The sequence below is a fragment of the Thalassophryne amazonica genome, chromosome 13, assembly GCF_902500255.1.
Source record: "Thalassophryne amazonica chromosome 13, fThaAma1.1, whole genome shotgun sequence".
NCBI lineage: Eukaryota > Metazoa > Chordata > Actinopteri > Batrachoidiformes > Batrachoididae > Thalassophryne > Thalassophryne amazonica.
The window spans coordinates 88,454,248-88,474,620 of record NC_047115.1 but is presented as its reverse complement, the minus strand read 5'-3'; the positions used below and the strand labels follow the sequence as shown (position 1 = coordinate 88,474,620).

Genomic DNA, 20,373 nt, shown 5'->3' with positions numbered 1-20,373 from the left:
TCGGGGTTCGACTGAACTGCCCACTTTAAGTGAGCTGTGAGCTTTTCATCCACGGTTTTTTGCAGCTGCTCTACTCGTCCTCACCTCTTAAAGCGCGGTGATCAGCACACCTGCACTAAGCTTTACAAAGACATTTTTATACTTTTTTCCTCCTTTATTTAGAGCTGAGCTGAGCCGCTCCGTATCTGCACGTTAAAACAGCTGATCCTCCGCGACGCGTCAACAACTAACACTATTTTCCACTCAAATGCACCTAAACTATCTTTCTGAGGACCACATGATGTGAAAACACAATAAAACTTTCTTACCTGTAAATCTGGTCACGTTTTCTGCATAAATAAATGTTATCCATTCTTTGTGCTCAAACGCCAAAGTAGGGGCGAATCCAGATGGAATGGGGGCGTGGGGCAGGGATGTGCCCCCCTCACAACACCCCTAGATTAAAGGTCCAGTTTTGAAGCCTTTTTTTTACTACAACTACTAATACTACTTAAAATAATATTAATTTCGACAAGTAAAATATTTAGAGAGAATTTAAATGTTAGAAAAATGTTAGAAAGAATTTAATAGTTACATTTATAAACAATGTAGGTTCGAAATTGCAAGTTTTACTGTTACAGTGCTGTCAACAGTTAAATATGAGGTCAAGAAAGAGGTCTTTATTTTACTTTTTATAAAACAAGTATTTATTTTCATTGAAGTCAAGAAAGGGTGACTATAAAGTGAGTTTTGGCAAAACAGGTATCATTGTATGTTGAGGTGGCAGAGGGTTGTTGTCGGCAGCTGGGGAAAGTAACTAGTAATCTAACTTAGTTACTTTTACAATTGAGTAATCAGTAAAGTAACTAAGTTACTTTTTCAAGGAGTAATCAGTAATCAGTAATTGGATTACTTTTTCAAAGTAACTGTGGCAACACTGTTGATTACTGATTTTGCTACGCGCTTGGACGTGAGAGTGGCCACTGAAGGATGTTTTATCACAATTCTCTCTTACTTGTGGATGTTTTAAAATTGCTCGGACTTTTGCTTTTTGAATAAAAACATGGGGAACATCTGCAGATCTCACGGACAAACGAAAACTCAAACAACTAACCTTCTCAACACTGAATGATTTGAACTCTTTCCACTGCACCCCCCGAGCCCCCAGGAGTCCCACAACGGAGATGTGACACAGTGGCACGGACCTCCCATACACATCCTCTGAACTCGGCAGAGTCTGTTTACACAGCTCAAAGCCTTTTCAGTTCACGGACTTCTATCAGCACACGCTGTATCATCAGCAACAACCCATACAATCACTTCAATGTGCACTCTGATTTTCAACAAGGCAGCACATGTTTTTGTAAAAAACAATCGCCTTTACAGCAGCACTTTAATAACTGTAAGCTTGAATTACAGTGGAAACAGGCTCAGTTATCAGAAACATTCCTATTTCCAGCAGAGTCTCTTTGTCTTGGCACCATGGATCACAGGCTCTTATCACGTCTAACTGCTCGTTCCAGCATCACAATGCCAATTGCCTTGTTTTTTCTCAATGGGCCAAACCCCAGAGACATCAGGCAAACAGTCCTGCAAAGCACAGCATGTGCTAGCCATTAGCACACTGCTGGTCATTTGTCCATTTAGACTTGACTGTAACTTCTCCATTTCCAACTGTTACTGAGTGCTTGGGTACTGTGAGGCACAAAAGTAAGATAACGACAATAGTGAATAGAGTTTACATAAAAATAGTTTCCCAAAGGCAGGAAATCGACTGCAGTAGTTAGGTGATGATGTGTTCTCTGTCGGCAAGTTCTGTGTGTCACACAGCCATTCTTCTTCTTATTATTATTGATATCTTGTCAGTGTCGAAGGTTGACAAACCAGAAGGGAATAGGGCACCACAGTCTCATTTGAGGGCGGGTGCTAAAAGGGTAAAATATGATGCATGTGACATAATTTCTCTACTTCCGGGGGGGGACCCGATATTCTCAATGGGTTTTTGGGCAAATTACACACAAAGTGAAAATGCAAAAAAAGTGACGATGCGGTGGGAAAGCAGGCATGTGTTGCAGTTTGTTTATTACTCGGAGCACAAATTGTCGAGATGGTTTTACAGGTGAGCGAACGCAGCTACTCTGGTTAGCTGTGTAGGCTAACACTGACACGACGTCTCCCACTCGCTTTGTCTTCCCTTCTCCACTGGGAACCGAAAAAAAAAAAAAACACTTTTCGTGACTGCTTCGGTGATTGCAGCCAAACACAGTGATAGTTTAGAAGTGAAATGAAGTTTATAGGATTTACAGAAAGTGTGCAATAATTATTTAAATAAAATTAGGCAGGTGCATAAATTTGGGCACCCCAACAGAAAAAAATACATCAATATTTAGTAGAGCCTCCTTTTGCAGAAATAACAGCCTCCAAATGCTTCCTATATACCCTTTCTCATGATTGGATTCGCCTGTGTAAGGAGGTCAAGGGTCAATGACCTTACCAAACCAATTTTGTGTTCCAATAATTAGTGCTAAATGTATTCAAATCAATAAAATGACAAGGGTGCCCAAATTTATGCACCTTTCTAACTTTGTTTAAATAATTATTGTACACTTTCTGTAAATACTAGAAACTTTATTTCACTTATATCAGTGTGTTCGTCTGCTATATGATATATTTAATTGAAATTTCTAATCCAGACACCCATGATTTATAAAGGAAAATCATGAAAATTATCAGGGGTGCACAAACTTTTGCAAACAACTGTACTGCACAATGGTCATGGAAGTCCCTGTAAGTGGTCAAATCCCACAATATCATGCAGGGTTCAAATGAGACTATGGTGCTCTATTGGGAGGAATTGTTTTATTTCAGAAGCAGTTTGCCGTTTGTCCACTGAAGAGTAACACTGAGGTTGTGAGATCAACTCATAAAACGCTTCAGATATTTAAATGTAATGATGTGTAGAAGTAAGAAGCACCATAAGAAGACTAATGAAACAATGTAGTGATGGTGACAACCAATGGCGGGTTTACCATTTTAAGATCTACCTTTAATTTTATCATCTTTATCTCGATATTGGTGTATATGCAACAGATATAAATATGTAAGTTAGAGGAGAAGTAATAAGTGGTATGACTGTCAGTGAAGTGATATACTTGACACACTTTTGCTAAACATAGGCTCTGCACGACTCTTTTCTTTTGTTATATTGCTTTGTGTTTGGAATTTAGAGATTTTTAGTGCTTTAAATAATGTTGATGAACATCACAGAGAATGAAAGTTGTCTGTAATTATCCTGTGGTTTGTGTGTGTGTGTGTGCAGATTTTTGTGTTGTTTTACCAAAGGGCATGACTGTGAGGATAATAACTTGTTAGAAAATGTACGACATATGCATGTATTAGTGTATGATGCTTATGTGTTGTAAACTTTGCCTTCACCCTGTTTTCAACCCCAATTCCAATGAAGTTGGGATGTTGTGTAAAATGTAAATAAAAACAGAATACAATGATTTGCAAATCTTCTTCAACCTATTTTCAATTGAATACACCACAAAGACAAGATATTTAATGTTCAAACTGATAAACTTTATTGTTTTTGTGCAAATATTTGCTCATTTTGAAATGGATGCCTGCAACACGTTTCAAAAAAACTGGGACAGTGGTATGTTTACCACTGTGTTACATCACCTTTCCTTCTAACAACACTCAATAAGCATTTGGAAACTGAGGACACTAATTGTTGAAGCTTTGTAGGTGGAATTCTTTCACATTCTTGCTTGATGTACGACTTCAGTTGTTCAACAGTCCGGGGTCTCCGTTGTTATATTTTGCAATAATAATGTGCCACACATTTTCAAAGGGCGACAGGTTTGGACTGCAGGCAGGCCAGTCTAGTACCTGCACTTTTACTATGAAGCCACGTGCAGAATGTAGCTTGGCACTGTCTTGGTGAAATAAGCAGGGATGTCCCTAAGAAAGACATTGCTTGGATGGCAGCATGCGTTGCTCCAACACCTGGACCTTTCATCATTGATGGTGCCATCACAGATGTTGGCTTTTAGAACTTAGCGCTGGTAACAATCTAGATGGTCTTTTTCCTCTTTTGTCCAGAGGACATGACGTCCATGATTTCCAAAAACAATTTGAAATGTGGACTCATCAGACCACAGCACACTTTTCCACTTTGTGTCTGTCCATATCAAATGAGTTCAGGCCCAGAGAAGGTGGCGGCGTTTCTGGATCTTGTTGATGTATGGCTTTCACTTTGCATGGTAGAGTTTTAACTTGCACTTGTAGATGTAGCGACAAACTGTGCCTTGCCGATTACGTGTAGAAAGTGCTCTAGATTCTCTGAAACTTCTGATTATATTATGGACTGTAGATGATGGAATCCCTAAATTCCTTGTAACTGAACAATGAGAAACATTGTTCTTAAATTGTTGGACTATTTTTTTCACGCAATTGTTCGCAAAGTGGTGATCCTTGCTCCATCATTGCTTGTGAACAGCATCATGACACTCACCTGGTTCCAATTAGGTGTTCTTTGAGTATTCAACAACTTTCCCAGTCTTTTATTGCCCTGTCCCAACTTTTTTGAAACGTGTTGCAGGTATCCATATCAAAATGAGCAAATATTTGCACAAAAACAATAAAGTTTATCAGTTTGAACATTAACTATCTTGTCTTTGTGGCATATTCAATTGAATATAGGCTGAAGAGGATTTGCAAATCATTGTGTTCTGTTTTTAATTTACATTTTGTACGTCAAACACATATACACAAATAAAACAGAAGTAATACACAACAAAATAATAAATTAGCTAACCATGTATGTAATGTACTTTGGGCTACAAACTGTCCCATTAATTTTTGGTCAGCAGGTGTGCTAGGTGAACTACAAAGTCCAGCATATTCTCTGTGGTGTTTCAGTTAATTATCTTAGACAGGCATTTCTTACACATACATAGACCAATGCTCACCAAATGATTGGCGCTTGAAATTTATATACTGTTGGAACATCTTCTTCTTCTTCTTCTTCTTATTATTATTATTATTATATTGTAATAACACCTAACTACTGCACAGAACATTATTATTATTGTAATAAAAACTAATAATTGAACAGAAGATTCAAAATTCAAAATCATTTTGATGGAACATCATAAAGAATCTAAATATTACAGGTGAACAGACATTGTGGTGCTCCAAAATTCTGTGTTTGTGAAACTTAAGCTAAAGCCTCCACATATGTCATTGTAATGTGCAGGCAGGAGATGCTCCCCCGATTTCCATTTTTGTTCTCATTTATTTTCCATATATTGTGCCTATTTCTGTGAAACATACATACATAGATAAATCTTCAACCGCTTATCTGGGATCAGGTTGTGGGCTTTCTGTGAAACAGCACTATTTTATTCCCATATGACTGACATTTTCTGTCTAAAATTTGTATCAATCTTTTGTCTCATTACAGAATAATTTTAATGAACAATTTCAAAGTATTCCTAAATCTCTCAGGTATTTTCTCCCATCAGTGAGACATTAAACAGTCCACATACATCAGTGCCTGAGATAAAGTTATTAGCTGTAGAGAGAACAACAGATTAATCTGAGTCAACACTGAGTATATTATACCACAGGACTCATCTGGTACAGCCACTGAGGATTACAAGCTGGATATTGTGGAACAATAATGAGAAAAAATCAGTCAGAGATAATGTTTCCTTACCCGGTGTGTGTAGTCTCCACAGACACCCTGGAGGGAGAATAAGGCGTTCAGTCAAAGAAAAGGAAACACAGGGTGGACTTTCATATATGTTTACACTAATTAGTTTTAATCAGACTTTGAAACATACAGTGGCCAGCCGCCATATTTAGAATCATCTGGACGGCAGCTGAGGACGTTTAGCGTGGACGAGGCGCAGCAGTTTACAGGGAACATTACAAGATGTGCAGACTGTGACTGAAATTATTCAGACAACCGACTGAAGCACTCTCAGGTCCTTCTCCCGATGATCTATAGCACACAGCACCAGTGCATGTTGCTATTTACATGACACAAACAGATTCTTATTCTCTCAAAAAAATCATGTTTTGGATGGAACATGAATAAACCTGAGTAGTGATCATTCTGCATGTGCTGGTGTCGCTAATTTAGACTCTGTAGGTGACAGAAGTGAGATGTTTTCTGGAATCTGTGCACCAAGTGTAACAGCATGAGAAAAGTGGCCAAAATGCCACTGTACACGTGCACTGACTGTTGAGATGAATAATTCTCCCCAGTGCTTTACCTGACATGTACATGCAACCCCTCCACAAATGGTTTTTGTTCCATTAGAACTGCACCAAAAACAAGCTTCATCATCATCTCTGTGTTCAGTGCGAACTGATAATTCATCACTTTCATCCACACTGTCTCCTGTTTCCATCCATTTTTTTTTTTATTTACAGTGGATTTTGCTGAGTTCAAGACATTGCTTTCTATTCTATCCTACTTCCTCCCTTCCTTCCTTCCGCTGGGAGTGTTAATAGGTACTGAATCCACATACCCAACATTTTGGCCTGGACTGTCAATAGGTACTTAACTGAAATATACTGAATTTTGGCTGTGAGTGTTAATAGGTACTGAATCCAAATACTGGGCATTCTGGCCGGGAGCGTTAATAGGTACTGAATCCAAATTCACAATATTTTGGCCGGGAGTGTTAATAGGTACTTAACTGAAATATACTGAATTTTGGCTGTGAGTGTTAATAGGTACTGAATCCAAAGACACTGCATTTTGGCCGGAAGTATTAATAGGTACTGAATCCAAATTCACAATATTTTGGCCGGGAAAGTTAATAGGTACAGAATCCAAAGACACTGCATTTTGGCCAGGAGTGTTAATAGGTACTGAATTCAAATTCACAATATTTTGGCCGGGAAAGTTAATAGGTACAGAATCCAAAGACACTGCATTTTGGCCAGGAGTGTTAATAGGTACTGAATCCAAATTCACAATATTTTGGCCGGGAAAGTTAATAGGTACAGAATCCAAAGACACTGCATTTTGGCCAGGAGTGTTAATAGTCACTGAATCCAAATTCATGATATTTTGGCCGGGGGTGTTAATAGGTACTGAATTCAAATTCACAATATTTTGGCTGGGAGTGTTAATAGGTACAGAATCCAAATACACTGCCTTTTGGATGGGAGTGTTAATTAGGTACTGAATCCAAATACTGGGCATTCTGGCCAGGAGTGTTAAAGAGGAACCGAATGCAAAGACACTGCATTTTGGCCAGGAGTGTTAATAGTCATTGAATCCAAATTCATGGTATTTGGGTGGGGGTGTTAATAGGTCCTGAATCCAAATACAGTGAATTTTGGCCGGGAGAGTTAATAGGTACTGAATCCAAAGATACTGCATTTTGGCTGGGAGTGTTAATAGGTACTGAATCCAAAGACACTGCATTTTGGCTGGGAGTGTTAATAGGTACTGAATCCAAAGACACTGCATTTTAGCCGGGAGTGTTAATAGGTACTAAATCCAAATATACTGCATTTTGGCCGGGAGTGTTAATAGGTCCTGAATCCAAATACTGGGCATTTTGGCCATAAGTGTTAAAGGTACTGAATCTCAACACAATATTTTGGTCGAGACTGGTAATAGGTACGGAATCCAAACACATTGCATTTTGGCTGGGAGTGTTAATAAGCAATGAATCCAAATTCATGATATTTTGGCTGGGAGTGTTAATAGGTACACGCCTAGGTACAAGCGCCTTGGGGCAACTGTTTGTTGTGATATGGTGCTATATAAATAAAATTGATTGAATTGATTGATAGGTACTGAATCCAAAGACACTGCATTTTGGCCAGGAGTGTTAACAGGTACTGAATCCAAATACTGGGCATTTTGGTCATAAGTGTTAAAGGTACTGAATCCAAACACATTGCACTTTGGCTGGAAGTGTAAATAGGTACTGAATCCAAAGACACTGCATTTTGGCAGGGAGTCTTAACAGGTACTGAATGTAAACACAATATTTTGGTAGGGACTGGTAATAGGTATGGAATCCAAATACACTGCATTTTGGCCGGGAGTGTTAATAGTCACTGAATACAAAGACACTGCATTTTGGCCGGGAGTGTTAATAGGTACTGAATCCAAAGACACTGCATTTTGGCCGGGAGTGTTAATATGTACTGAATCAAAATACACTGCATTTTGGCCAGGAGTGTTAATAGGTACTGAATCCAAAGACACTGCATTTTGGCCGGGAGTGTTAATAGGTACTGAATCCAAATAGACTGCATTTTGGCCAGGAGTGTTAATAGGTACTGAATCCAAATACTGGGCATTTTGGCCAGAAGTGTTAAAGGTACTGAAACTAAACACAATATTTTGGTCGGGACAGGGAAGAGGTACTGAATCCAAATACACTGCGTTTTGGATGGGAGTGTTAATTAGGTACTGAATCTAAATACACGGCATGTTGGCCGGGAGTGTTAATAGGTGCTGAATCCAAATACACTGCGTTTTGGCCGGAAGTGTTAATAGGTGCTGAATCCAAATACACTGCGTTTTGGCCGGAAGTGTTAATAGGTGCTGAATCCAAATACACTACATTTTGGCTGGGAGCGTTAATAGGTAATGAATACAAATTCAAGATATTTTGGCCGGGGGTGTTAACAGGTAATGAATCTAAATTCATGATATTTTGGCCGGGGGTGTTTATAGGTAAGGAATCTAAATTCACGATATTTTGGCTGGGAGTGTTAATAGCTACTGAATCCAAATACAGTGCAGTTTGGCCGGTAGAGTTAATAGGTACTGAATCCAAAGACACTGCATTTTGGCTGGGAGAGTTAATAGGTACTGAATCCAAAGACACTGCATTTTGGCCAGGAGTGTTAATAGGTACTGAATCCAAATACTGGGCATTTTGGCCATAAGTGTTAAAGGTACTGAATCTCATCACAATATTTTGGTCGGACTGGTAATAGGTACTGAATCCAAACACAATGCATTTTGGCTGGGAGTGTGAATAGGCAATGAATCCAAATACATGATATTTTGGCCGGGAGTGTTAACAGATACTGAATCCAAAGATACTGCATTTTGGCCAGGAGTGTTAATAGGTACTGAATCCAAAGACTGGGCATTTTGGCCATAAGTGTTAAAGGTACTGAATCTAAACACAATATTTTGGTTGGGACTGGTAATAGGTACTGAATCCAAACACATTGCATTTTGGCTGGGAGTGTTAATTAGGTACTGAATCTAAATACACAGCATGTTGGCTGGGAGTGTTAATAGGTACTGAATCCAAATACTGGGCATTTTGGTCATAAGTGTTAAAGGTACTGAATCCAAACACATTGCATTTTGGCTGGAAGTGTAAATAGGTACTGAATCCAAAGACACTGCATTTTGGCAGGGAGTCTTAACAGGTACTGAATGTAAACACAATATTTTGGTAGGGACTGGTAATAGGTATGGAATCCAAATACATTGCATTTTGGCTGGGAGTGTTAATAGGTACTAAATCTAAATACAGAGCATTTTGGCCGGGAGTGTTAATAGTCACTGAATACAAAGACACTGCATTTTGGCCGGGAGTGTTAATAGGTACTGAATCCAAAGACACTGCATTTTGGCCGGGAGTGTTAATATGTACTGAATCCAAATAGACTGCATTTTGGCCAGGAGTGTTAATAGGTACTGAATCCAAATAGACTGCATTTTGGCCAGGAGTGTTAATAGGTACTGAATCCAAATACTGGGCATTTTGGTCATAAGTGTTAAAGGTACTGAATCCAAACACATTGCACTTTGGCTGGAAGTGTAAATAGGTACTGAATCCAAAGACACTGCATTTTGGCAGGGAGTCTTAACAGGTACTGAATGTAAACACAATATTTTGGTAGGGACTGGTAATAGGTATGGAATCCAAATACACTGCATTTTGGCCGGGAGTGTTAATAGTCACTGAATACAAAGACACTGCATTTTGGCCGGGAGTGTTAATAGGTACTGAATCCAAAGACACTGCATTTTGGCCGGGAGTGTTAATATGTACTGAATCAAAATACACTGCATTTTGGCCAGGAGTGTTAATAGGTACTGAATCCAAATAGACTGCATTTTGGCCAGGAGTGTTAATAGGTACTGAATCCAAATACTGGGCATTTTGGCCAGAAGTGTTAAAGGTACTGAAACTAAACACAATATTTTGGTCGGGACAGGGAAGAGGTACTGAATCCAAATACACTGCGTTTTGGATGGGAGTGTTAATTAGGTACTGAATCTAAATACACGGCATGTTGGCCGGGAGTGTTAATAGGTGCTGAATCCAAATACTGGGCATTCTGGCCGGAAGTATTAATAGGTACTGAATCAAAATTCACAATATTTTGGCCGGGGGTGTTAATAGGTACTGAATCCAAATTCACAATATTTTGGCTGGGAGTGTTAATAGGTACAGAATCCAAATACACTGCCTTTTGGATGGGAGTGTTAATTAGGTACTGAATCCAAATACTGGGCATTCTGGCCAGGAGTGTTAAAGAGGAACCGAATGCAAAGACACTGCATTTTGGCCAGGAGTGTTAATAGTCATTGAATCCAAATTCATGGTATTTTGGCTGGGGGTGTTAATAGGTCCTGAATCCAAATACAGTGAATTTTGGCCGGGAGAGTTAATAGGTACTGAATCCAAAGATACTGCATTTTGGCTGGGAGTGTTAATAGGTACTGAATCCAAAGACACTGCATTTTGGCTGGGAGTGTTAATAGGTACTGAATCCAAAGACACTGCATTTTAGCCGGGAGTGTTAATAGGTACTAAATCCAAATATACTGCATTTTGGCCGGGAGTGTTAATAGGTCCTGAATCCAAATACTGGGCATTTTGGCCATAAGTGTTAAAGGTACTGAATCTCAACACAATATTTTGGTCGAGACTGGTAATAGGTACGGAATCCAAACACATTGCATTTTGGCTGGGAGTGTTAATAGGTACACGCCTAGGTACAAGCGCCTTGGGGCAACTGTTTGTTGTGATATGGCGCTATATAAATAAAATTGATTGAATTGATTGATAGGTACTGAATCCAAAGACACTGCATTTTGGCCAGGAGTGTTAATAGGTACTGAATCCAAATACTGGGCATTTTGGTCATAAGTGTTAAAGGTACTGAATCCAAACACATTGCACTTTGGCTGGAAGTGTAAATAGGTACTGAATCCAAAGACACTGCATTTTGGCAGGGAGTCTTAACAGGTACTGAATGTAAACACAATATTTTGGTAGGGACTGGTAATAGGTATGGAATCCAAATACACTGCATTTTGGCCGGGAGTGTTAATAGTCACTGAATACAAAGACACTGCATTTTGGCCGGGAGTGTTAATAGGTACTGAATCCAAAGACACTGCATTTTGGCCGGGAGTGTTAATATGTACTGAATCAAAATACACTGCATTTTGGCCAGGAGTGTTAATAGGTACTGAATCCAAAGACACTGCATTTTGGCCGGGAGTGTTGATAGGTACTGAATCCAAATAGACTGCATTTTGGCCAGGAGTGTTAATAGGTACTGAATCCAAATACTGGGCATTTTGGCCAGAAGTGTTAAAGGTACTGAAACTAAACACAATATTTTGGTCGGGACAGGGAAGAGGTACTGAATCCAAATACACTGCGTTTTGGATGGGAGTGTTAATTAGGTACTGAATCTAAATACACGGCATGTTGGCCGGGAGTGTTAATAGGTGCTGAATCCAAATACACTGCGTTTTGGCCGGAAGTGTTAATAGGTGCTGAATCCAAATACACTGCGTTTTGGCCGGAAGTGTTAATAGGTGCTGAATCCAAATACACTACATTTTGGCTGGGAGCGTTAATAGGTAATGAATACAAATTCAAGATATTTTGGCCGGGGGTGTTAACAGGTAATGAATCTAAATTCATGATATTTTGGCCGGGGGTGTTTATAGGTAAGGAATCTAAATTCACGATATTTTGGCTGGGAGTGTTAATAGCTACTGAATCCAAATACAGTGCAGTTTGGCCGGTAGAGTTAATAGGTACTGAATCCAAAGACACTGCATTTTGGCTGGGAGAGTTAATAGGTACTGAATCCAAATAGACTGCATTTTGGCCAGGAGTGTTAATAGGTACTGAATCCAAATAGACTGCATTTTGGCCAGGAGTGTTAATAGGTACTGAATCCAAATACTGGGCATTTTGGCCAGAAGTGTTAAAGGTACTGAAACTAAACACAATATTTTGGTCGGGACAGGGAAGAGGTACTGAATCCAAATACACTGCGTTTTGGATGGGAGTGTTAATTAGGTACTGAATCTAAATACACGGCATGTTGGCCGGGAGTGTTAATAGGTGCTGAATCCAAATACACTGCGTTTTGGCCGGAAGTGTTAATAGGTGCTGAATCCAAATACACTGCGTTTTGGCCGGAAGTGTTAATAGGTGCTGAATCCAAATACACTACATTTTGGCTGGGAGCGTTAATAGGTAATGAATACAAATTCAAGATATTTTGGCCGGGGGTGTTAACAGGTAATGAATCTAAATTCATGATATTTTGGCCGGGGGTGTTTATAGGTAAGGAATCTAAATTCACGATATTTGGCTGGGAGTGTTAATAGCTACTGAATCCAAATACAGTGCAGTTTGGCCGGTAGAGTTAATAGGTACTGAATCCAAAGACACTGCATTTTGGCTGGGAGAGTTAATAGGTACTGAATCCAAAGACACTGCATTTTGGCTGTGAGTGTTAATAGGTACTGAATCCAAATACTGGGCATTTTGGCCATAAGTGTTAAAGGTACTGAAACTAAACACAATATTTTGGTCGGGACAGGGAAGAGGTACTGAATCCAAATACACTGCGTTTTGGATGGGAGTGTTAATTAGGTACTGAATCTAAATACACGGCATGTTGGCCGGGAGTGTTAATAGGTGCTGAATCCAAATACACTGCGTTTTGGCCGGAAGTGTTAATAGGTGCTGAATCCAAATACACTGCGTTTTGGCCGGAAGTGTTAATAGGTGCTGAATCCAAATACACTACATTTTGGCTGGGAGCGTTAATAGGTAATGAATACAAATTCAAGATATTTTGGCCGGGGGTGTTAACAGGTAATGAATCTAAATTCATGATATTTTGGCCGGGGGTGTTTATAGGTAAGGAATCTAAATTCACGATATTTTGGCTGGGAATGTTAATAGCTACTGAATCCAAATACAGTGCAGTTTGGCCGGTAGAGTTAATAGGTACTGAATCCAAAGACACTGCATTTTGGCTGGGAGAGTTAATAGGTACTGAATCCAAAGACACTGCATTTTGGCCAGGAGTGTTAATAGGTACTGAATCCAAATACTGGGCATTTTGGCCATAAGTGTTAAAGGTACTGAATCTCATCACAATATTTTGGTCGGACTGGTAATAGGTACTGAATCCAAACACAATGCATTTTGGCTGGGAGTGTGAATAGGCAATGAATCCAAATACATGATATTTTGGCCGGGAGTGTTAACAGATACTGAATCCAAAGATACTGCATTTTGGCCAGGAGTGTTAATAGGTACTGAATCCAAAGACTGGGCATTTTGGCCATAAGTGTTAAAGGTACTGAATCTAAACACAATATTTTGGTTGGGACTGGTAATAGGTACTGAATCCAAACACATTGCATTTTGGCTGGGAGTGTTAATTAGGTACTGAATCTAAATACACAGCATGTTGGCTGGGAGTGTTAATAGGTACTGAATCCAAATACTGGGCATTTTGGTCATAAGTGTTAAAGGTACTGAATCCAAACACATTGCATTTTGGCTGGAAGTGTAAATAGGTACTGAATCCAAAGACACTGCATTTTGGCAGGGAGTCTTAACAGGTACTGAATGTAAACACAATATTTTGGTAGGGACTGGTAATAGGTATGGAATCCAAATACATTGCATTTTGGCTGGGAGTGTTAATAGGTACTAAATCTAAATACAGAGCATTTTGGCCAGGAGTGTTAATAGTCACTGAATACAAAGACACTGCATTTTGGCCGGGAGTGTTAATATGTACTGAATCAAAATACACTGCATTTTGGCCAGGAGTGTTAATAGGTACTGAATCCAAATAGACTGCATTTTGGCCAGGAGTGTTAATAGGTACTGAATCCAAATACTGGGCATTTTGGCCAGAAGTGTTAAAGGTACTGAAACTAAACACAATATTTTGGTCGGGACAGGGAAGAGGTACTGAATCCAAATACACTGCCTTTTGGATGGGAGTGTTAATTAGGTACTGAATCTAAATACACGGCATGTTGGCCGGGAGTGTTAATAGGTGCTGAATCCAAATACACTACATTTTGGCTGGGAGCGTTAATAAGTAATGAATACAAATTCAAGATATTTTGGCCGGGGGTGTTAACAGGTAATGAATCTAAACACAATATTTTGGTCGGGACTGGTAATAGGTACGGAATCCAAATACATCGCATTTTGGCTGGGAGTGTTAATACGCACTGAATCCAAATACACTGCATGTTGGCCAGGAGTGTAAATAGGCACTGAATCCAAATACAGTGCATTTTGGCCGGGAGAGTTAATAGGTACTGAATCCAAAGACACTGCATTTTGGCTGGGAGTGTTAATAGGTACTGAATCCAAATACACTGCATTTTGGCCGGGAGAGTTAATAGGTACTGAATCCAAAGACACTGCATTTTGGCTGGGAGTGTTAATAGGTACTGAATCCAAAGACACTGCATTTTGGCCAGGAGTGTTAATAGGTACTGAATCCAAATACTGGGCATTTTGGCCATAAGTGTTAAAGGTACTGAATCTCATCACAATATTTTGGTCGGACTGGTAATAGGTACTGAATCCAAACACAATGCATTTTGGCTGGGAGTGTGAATAGGCAATGAATTCAAATACATGATATTTTGGCCGGGAGTGTTAACAGATACTGAATCCAAAGATACTGCATTTTGGCCAGGAGTGTTAATAGGTACTGAATCCAAAGACTGGGCATTTTGGCCATAAGTGTTAAAGGTACTGAATCTAAACACAATATTTTGGTTGGGACTGGTAATAGGTACTGAATCCAAACACATTGCATTTTGGCTGGGAGTGTTAATTAGGTACTGAATCTAAATACACTACATTTTGGCCAGGATCGTTAATAGGTACTGAATCCAAATACTGGACATTTTGGCCGGGAGTGTTAATAGGCACTGAATCCAAAGACACTGCATTTTGGCCGGGAGTCTTAATAGGTACTGAATCCAAAGACACTGCATTTTGGCCATAAGTGTTAAAGGTACTGAATCTCAACACAATATTTTGGACATACTGGTAATAGGTACTGAATCCAAACACACTGCATTTTGGCTGGGAGTGTTAATAGGCAATGAATCCAAATTCATGATATTTTGGCCGGGAGCGTTAATAGGTAATGAATCCAAATTCATGATATTTTGGCCGGGGGTGTTTATAGGTAAGGCATCTAAATTCACGATATTTTGGCTGGGAGTGTTAATAGCTACTGAATCCAAATACAGTGCATTTTGGCGGGGAGAGTTAATAGGTACTGAATCCAAAGACACTGCATTTTGGCCAGGAGTGTTAACAGATACTGAATCCAAAGATACTGCATTTTGGCCAGGAGTGTTAATAGATACTGAATCCAAAGACTGGGCATTTTGGCCAGGAGTGTTAAAGATACTGAATCCAAACACACTGCATTTTGGCTGGGAGTGTTAAGAGGCAATGAATCCAAATTCATGATATTTTGGCCAGGAGTGTTAATAGATACTGAATCCAAATACACTGCATTTTGGCCAGGAGTGTTAATAGGTACTGAATCCAAATCGACTGCATTTTGGCTGTAAGTGTTAATAGGTACTGAATCCAAATCGACTGCATTTTGGCTGTGAGTGTTAATAGGTACTGAATCCAAATACTGGGCATTTTGGCCGCAAGTGTTAAAGGTACTGAAACTAAACACAATATTTTGGTCAGGACAGGTAATAGGTACTGAATCCAAATACACTGCCTTTTGGATGGGAGTGTTCATTAGGTACTCAATCTAAATACACGGCATGTTGGCCGGGAGTGTTAATAGGTACTGAATCTAAACAAAATATTTTGGTCGGGACTGGTAATAGGTAAGGAATCCAAATACATTGCATTTTGGCTGGGAGTGTTAATAGGTACTGAATCCAAATACACTGCATTTTTGCCAGGAATGTTAATAGGTACTGAATCCAAAGACACTGTTTTTTGGCCGGGAGTGTTAATATGTACTGAATCCAAACACACTGCTTTTTTGGCTGGGAGTGTTAATATGTACTGAATCCAAATACACTGCATTTTGGCCGGTAGCGTTAATACATAATGAATCCAAATTCATAATATTTTGGCTGGGAGTGTTAATAGCTAGTGAATATTCTGAATGAATAGCTACTGAAAAAAAAAAGGCGGCACATGCACACGCAGTGGCTCCTCTCGCTCCCAACACAATGGTGTTTTCGTGTTTTTTTGTGTTTACAAACAGCGTGTGTCTGTTCATCATCGTACTCGTCGCGCCCTCACATCTCTAGGCGCACTTATTCCCGGGAGTTTCTGCTCGACCTCTGCAGAAATACGGCCAGAATCACGGACCTAACTACAGTGGACGTGGAAAAGTTACGTGAGGACGGTTTACTCCAGAGGCCTGTTCAATCCCCGACTCCCACTCCTGCATCCAGCCCACAGTGGAGGCGCCATGGACGGAACCTGAGGAAGCAGAAGAGGGGTAAGCGCGGAGGTATCCTGGCTAGGTTAGCCGCCAGACCTTATCGGCCATCTATCCCTTCCATCACCCTGGCCAATGTACGCTCGCTGGACAATAAACTGGACCATATTCGTTTACTCCGGACATCTTCCAAGACTGTGAGTGAGTGCTGTGTCTTTGTTTTTGTGGAAACATGGCTCAACGATATCCAGCTAGCGTGGCTAATATGCTACTGGGCAGACAGAGCGCTCGTAGAAGGGGGAAAAGTCCCGCGGCAGAGGACTTTGTGTTTACATCAGCGATGCCTGCTGCCGCAATGCTGTTGTTGTTTGCAAGCACTGCTCACCACTGGTGGAGCTGATGATTATTAAGTGCCAGCCATTCTACCTGCCGAGGGAATATACTGCTATTCTGCTGGCAGCTATATACATCCCTCCCAGCTCCAACAACAACAGGAGTGAGGCACTGAATGAACTCCACCAACACATCAGTGACCAGCTGACAGCCCACCCTGATGCCTTCCTCATCCTGGCTGGAGATTTCAACCATGCCAACCCCAAGAGTGTGTTTCCACAACTCCATGGACATGTCAACTTTCCCACTAGAGGCACCAATATCTTGGACAATGTTTACACCACACACAAGGAAGCCTACAAAGCTCCCTCCCTCCCCCACCACGGGACCTCCGACCACTCCACTGTTATGCTAATGCCTGCATACAGACCGCTGGTTAATGTCACAAAACCAACCAAAAAGGTGATCCGGGTGTGGCCAGAGGGGGCATCAGAAGTGCTCCAAGACTGTTTTTCCACTACTGACTGGAGCATGTTCAGACAGGCAGCCACCTACAACAACACCACAGACCTCCAGGAGTACATGGAGATTGTCACTGCCTACACGAGAAAGTGCATGAATGATGTCACGCTCTCCAGAACCATCACCATTCGGGCCAATCAGAAACCTTGGCTGACGGGGGAAGTCTACAGGCTCCTGAAGGCTCGAAACGCTGCCTTCAAAGCTGGGGATGAGGTGGGCCTAAGGACAGCCAGGGGCAACCTGTCACAAGGAATCAGAGAGGCTAAGAGACAGTACTCCTGGAAAATCGCTGACCGCTTCAAGGACAGCAGAGACTCCAGGAATCTATGGCGGCGTATTCAGACCATCACAGCCTATAAGTCCACCCCGCAGACCTGCAACAACCCCCCTCTCTGCTGAATCAGCTGAACAACTTATTCGCTCGCTTTGAGGCAGACAACATTCCAGCACAGAAGATCCCTCCGCCTTCTGACGTCCAGGTGCTGTCACTACCTTCGGACAGCGTGAGGCGAACGCTCAGAAGGATCAACGTGAGCAAAGCCCCTGGCCGCGACGATATTCCTGGTTGGGTCCTGGGAGACTGTGCTGAGGAGCTCATGGATGTCTTCACAGACATCTTCAACATCTCGCTGAGACAAGCTGTTGTCCCGACGTGCCTCAAAGCCACCACCATCATCCCAGTCCCGAAGAAGTCATCTCCCTCCTGCTACAATGACTACCGCCTGGTCGCACTCACTCCCATCATTATGAAGTGCTTTGAGCGGCTAGTCATGAACCACATCAAATCTGCCCCCCGCACTGGACCCCTACCAGTTTGCATATCGGTCCAACCGCTCGACTGACGATGCTATCTCCACTGCCCTCCACTCAGCCCTCACTCACCTGGAGACCAAGGACTCACACGTCAGAATGCTGTTCATCGACTTCAGCTCAGCATTCAATACAATCATCCCCCAGCAGCTCATCCACAAACTAGTCCAGCTGGGACTCAACACCTCCCTGTGCAACTGGCTGCTGGACTTTCTGAGGGGGAGACCACAGGCATTTCTGGTCGGCAGCAACACCTCCAGCACCATTACGCTGAAGACAGGAGCCCCCCAAGGATGTGTGCTGAGCTCCCTCCTCTTCACTCTGCTGACCCACGACTGCACATCTATATCCAGCTCCAACCTCTTCATCAAGTTCGCAGACGACACGACTGTGGTGGGTCTCATCAACAACAATGATGAGACAAGCTACAGGAGTGAGGTGAGCTGCCTGGCCACGTGGTGCACGGACAACAATCTCCACCTGAACATGAAGAAGATGAAGGAGATTGCCGTGGACTTCAGGAGAGAGCCCGCTCAGCACACTCCACTAACCATCAATGGTGCTGAAGTGGAGCGGGTGAGCAGCACAAAGTTCCTGGGTGTACACATCTCCCAAGACCTGTCCTGGAACATCAACACCACATATCTACTACTCTACTTTCTGCGGAAACTGAGGAAAGCAAGAGCCCCGATCCCCATCATGTACTCCTCCTACAGGGGTACCATCGAGAGCATCCTGACCAGCAGCATCACTGTGTGTTACGGTGCCTGCAAGACCCTGCAGCACACTGTGAAAGCAGCTGGGAAGATCATGAATCCAAATACACTGCATTTTGGCCGGGAGTGTTAATAGCTACTGAATCCAAATACACTGCATTTTGGCCGGGAGTGTTGGCCGGGAGGGTTAATAGCTACTGAATCCAAATACACTGCATTTTGGCAGAGGGTTGGCCGGGAGTGTTAACAGCTACTGAATCCAAATACACTGCATTTTGGCCGGGAGTGTTAATAGGTGCTGAATCTAAATACACTGCATTTTGGCCGGGAATGTTAATAGGTATTGAATCCAAAGACACTGCATTTTGGCCGGGAGTGTAAATAGGTGCTGAATCCAAATTCACTGCATTTTGGCCGGGAGTGTTAATAGCTACTGAATCCAAATACACTGCATTTTGGCCGGGAGTGTTGGCCGGGAGGGTTAATAGCTACTGAATCCAAATACACTGCATTTTGGCAGAGGGTTGGCCGGGAGTGTTAACAGCTACTGAATCCAAAGACACTGCATTTTGGCCGGGAATGTTAATAGGTACTGAATCCAAAGACACTGCATTTTGGCCGGGAGTGTTAATAGGTGCTGAATCCAAATACACTGCATTTTGGCCGGGAGTATTAATAGGTGCTGAATCCAAATACACTGCATTTTGTCCAGGAATGTTAATAGGTACTGAATCCAAAGACACTGCATTTTGGCCGGGAGTGTTAATAGGTGCTGAATCTAAATACACTGCATTTTGGCCGGGAATGTTAATAGGTATTGAATCCAAAGACACTGCATTTTGGCCGGGAATGTTAATAGGTACTGAATCCAAAGACACTGCATTTTGGCCGGGAGTGTTAATAGGTGCTGAATCCAAATACACTGCATTTTGGCCGGGAGTGTTAATAGGTGCTGAATCTAGATACACTGCATTTTGGCCGGGAATGTTAATAGGTATTGAATCCAAAGACACTGCATTTTGGCCGGGAATGTTAATAGGTATTGAATCCAAAGACACTGCATTTTGGCCGGGAATGTTAATAGGTACTGAATCCAAAGACACTGCATTTTGTCCAGCATTTTAATGTTAATTGTTGTATATAACTTTGTTTATGATACATGTTTATATATATTTTTGAAATTTACAATTTATATTTACATTCTAAGTTATAAAAATGGTTCGTTAAACATATTTCTGGTTTTCACAGTAAAAAAACTAACTAA

The 20,373-nt window shown here is 41.3% G+C and overlaps 1 protein-coding gene across 1 annotated transcript in view; it reads right to left on the bottom strand.

Moving 5' to 3' along the window:
- The window catches only part of LOC117522995 (collagen alpha-1(XIII) chain-like), a 407,773-nt gene that overhangs the window by 37,545 nt on the left and 349,855 nt on the right, over positions 1-20,373 (bottom strand). The window contains exon 13 of the mRNA XM_034184413.1: positions 5,705-5,731. Within this exon, the coding sequence (XP_034040304.1) occupies positions 5,705-5,731 (27 nt within the window). The remainder of the gene's footprint in view (positions 1-5,704; positions 5,732-20,373) is intronic.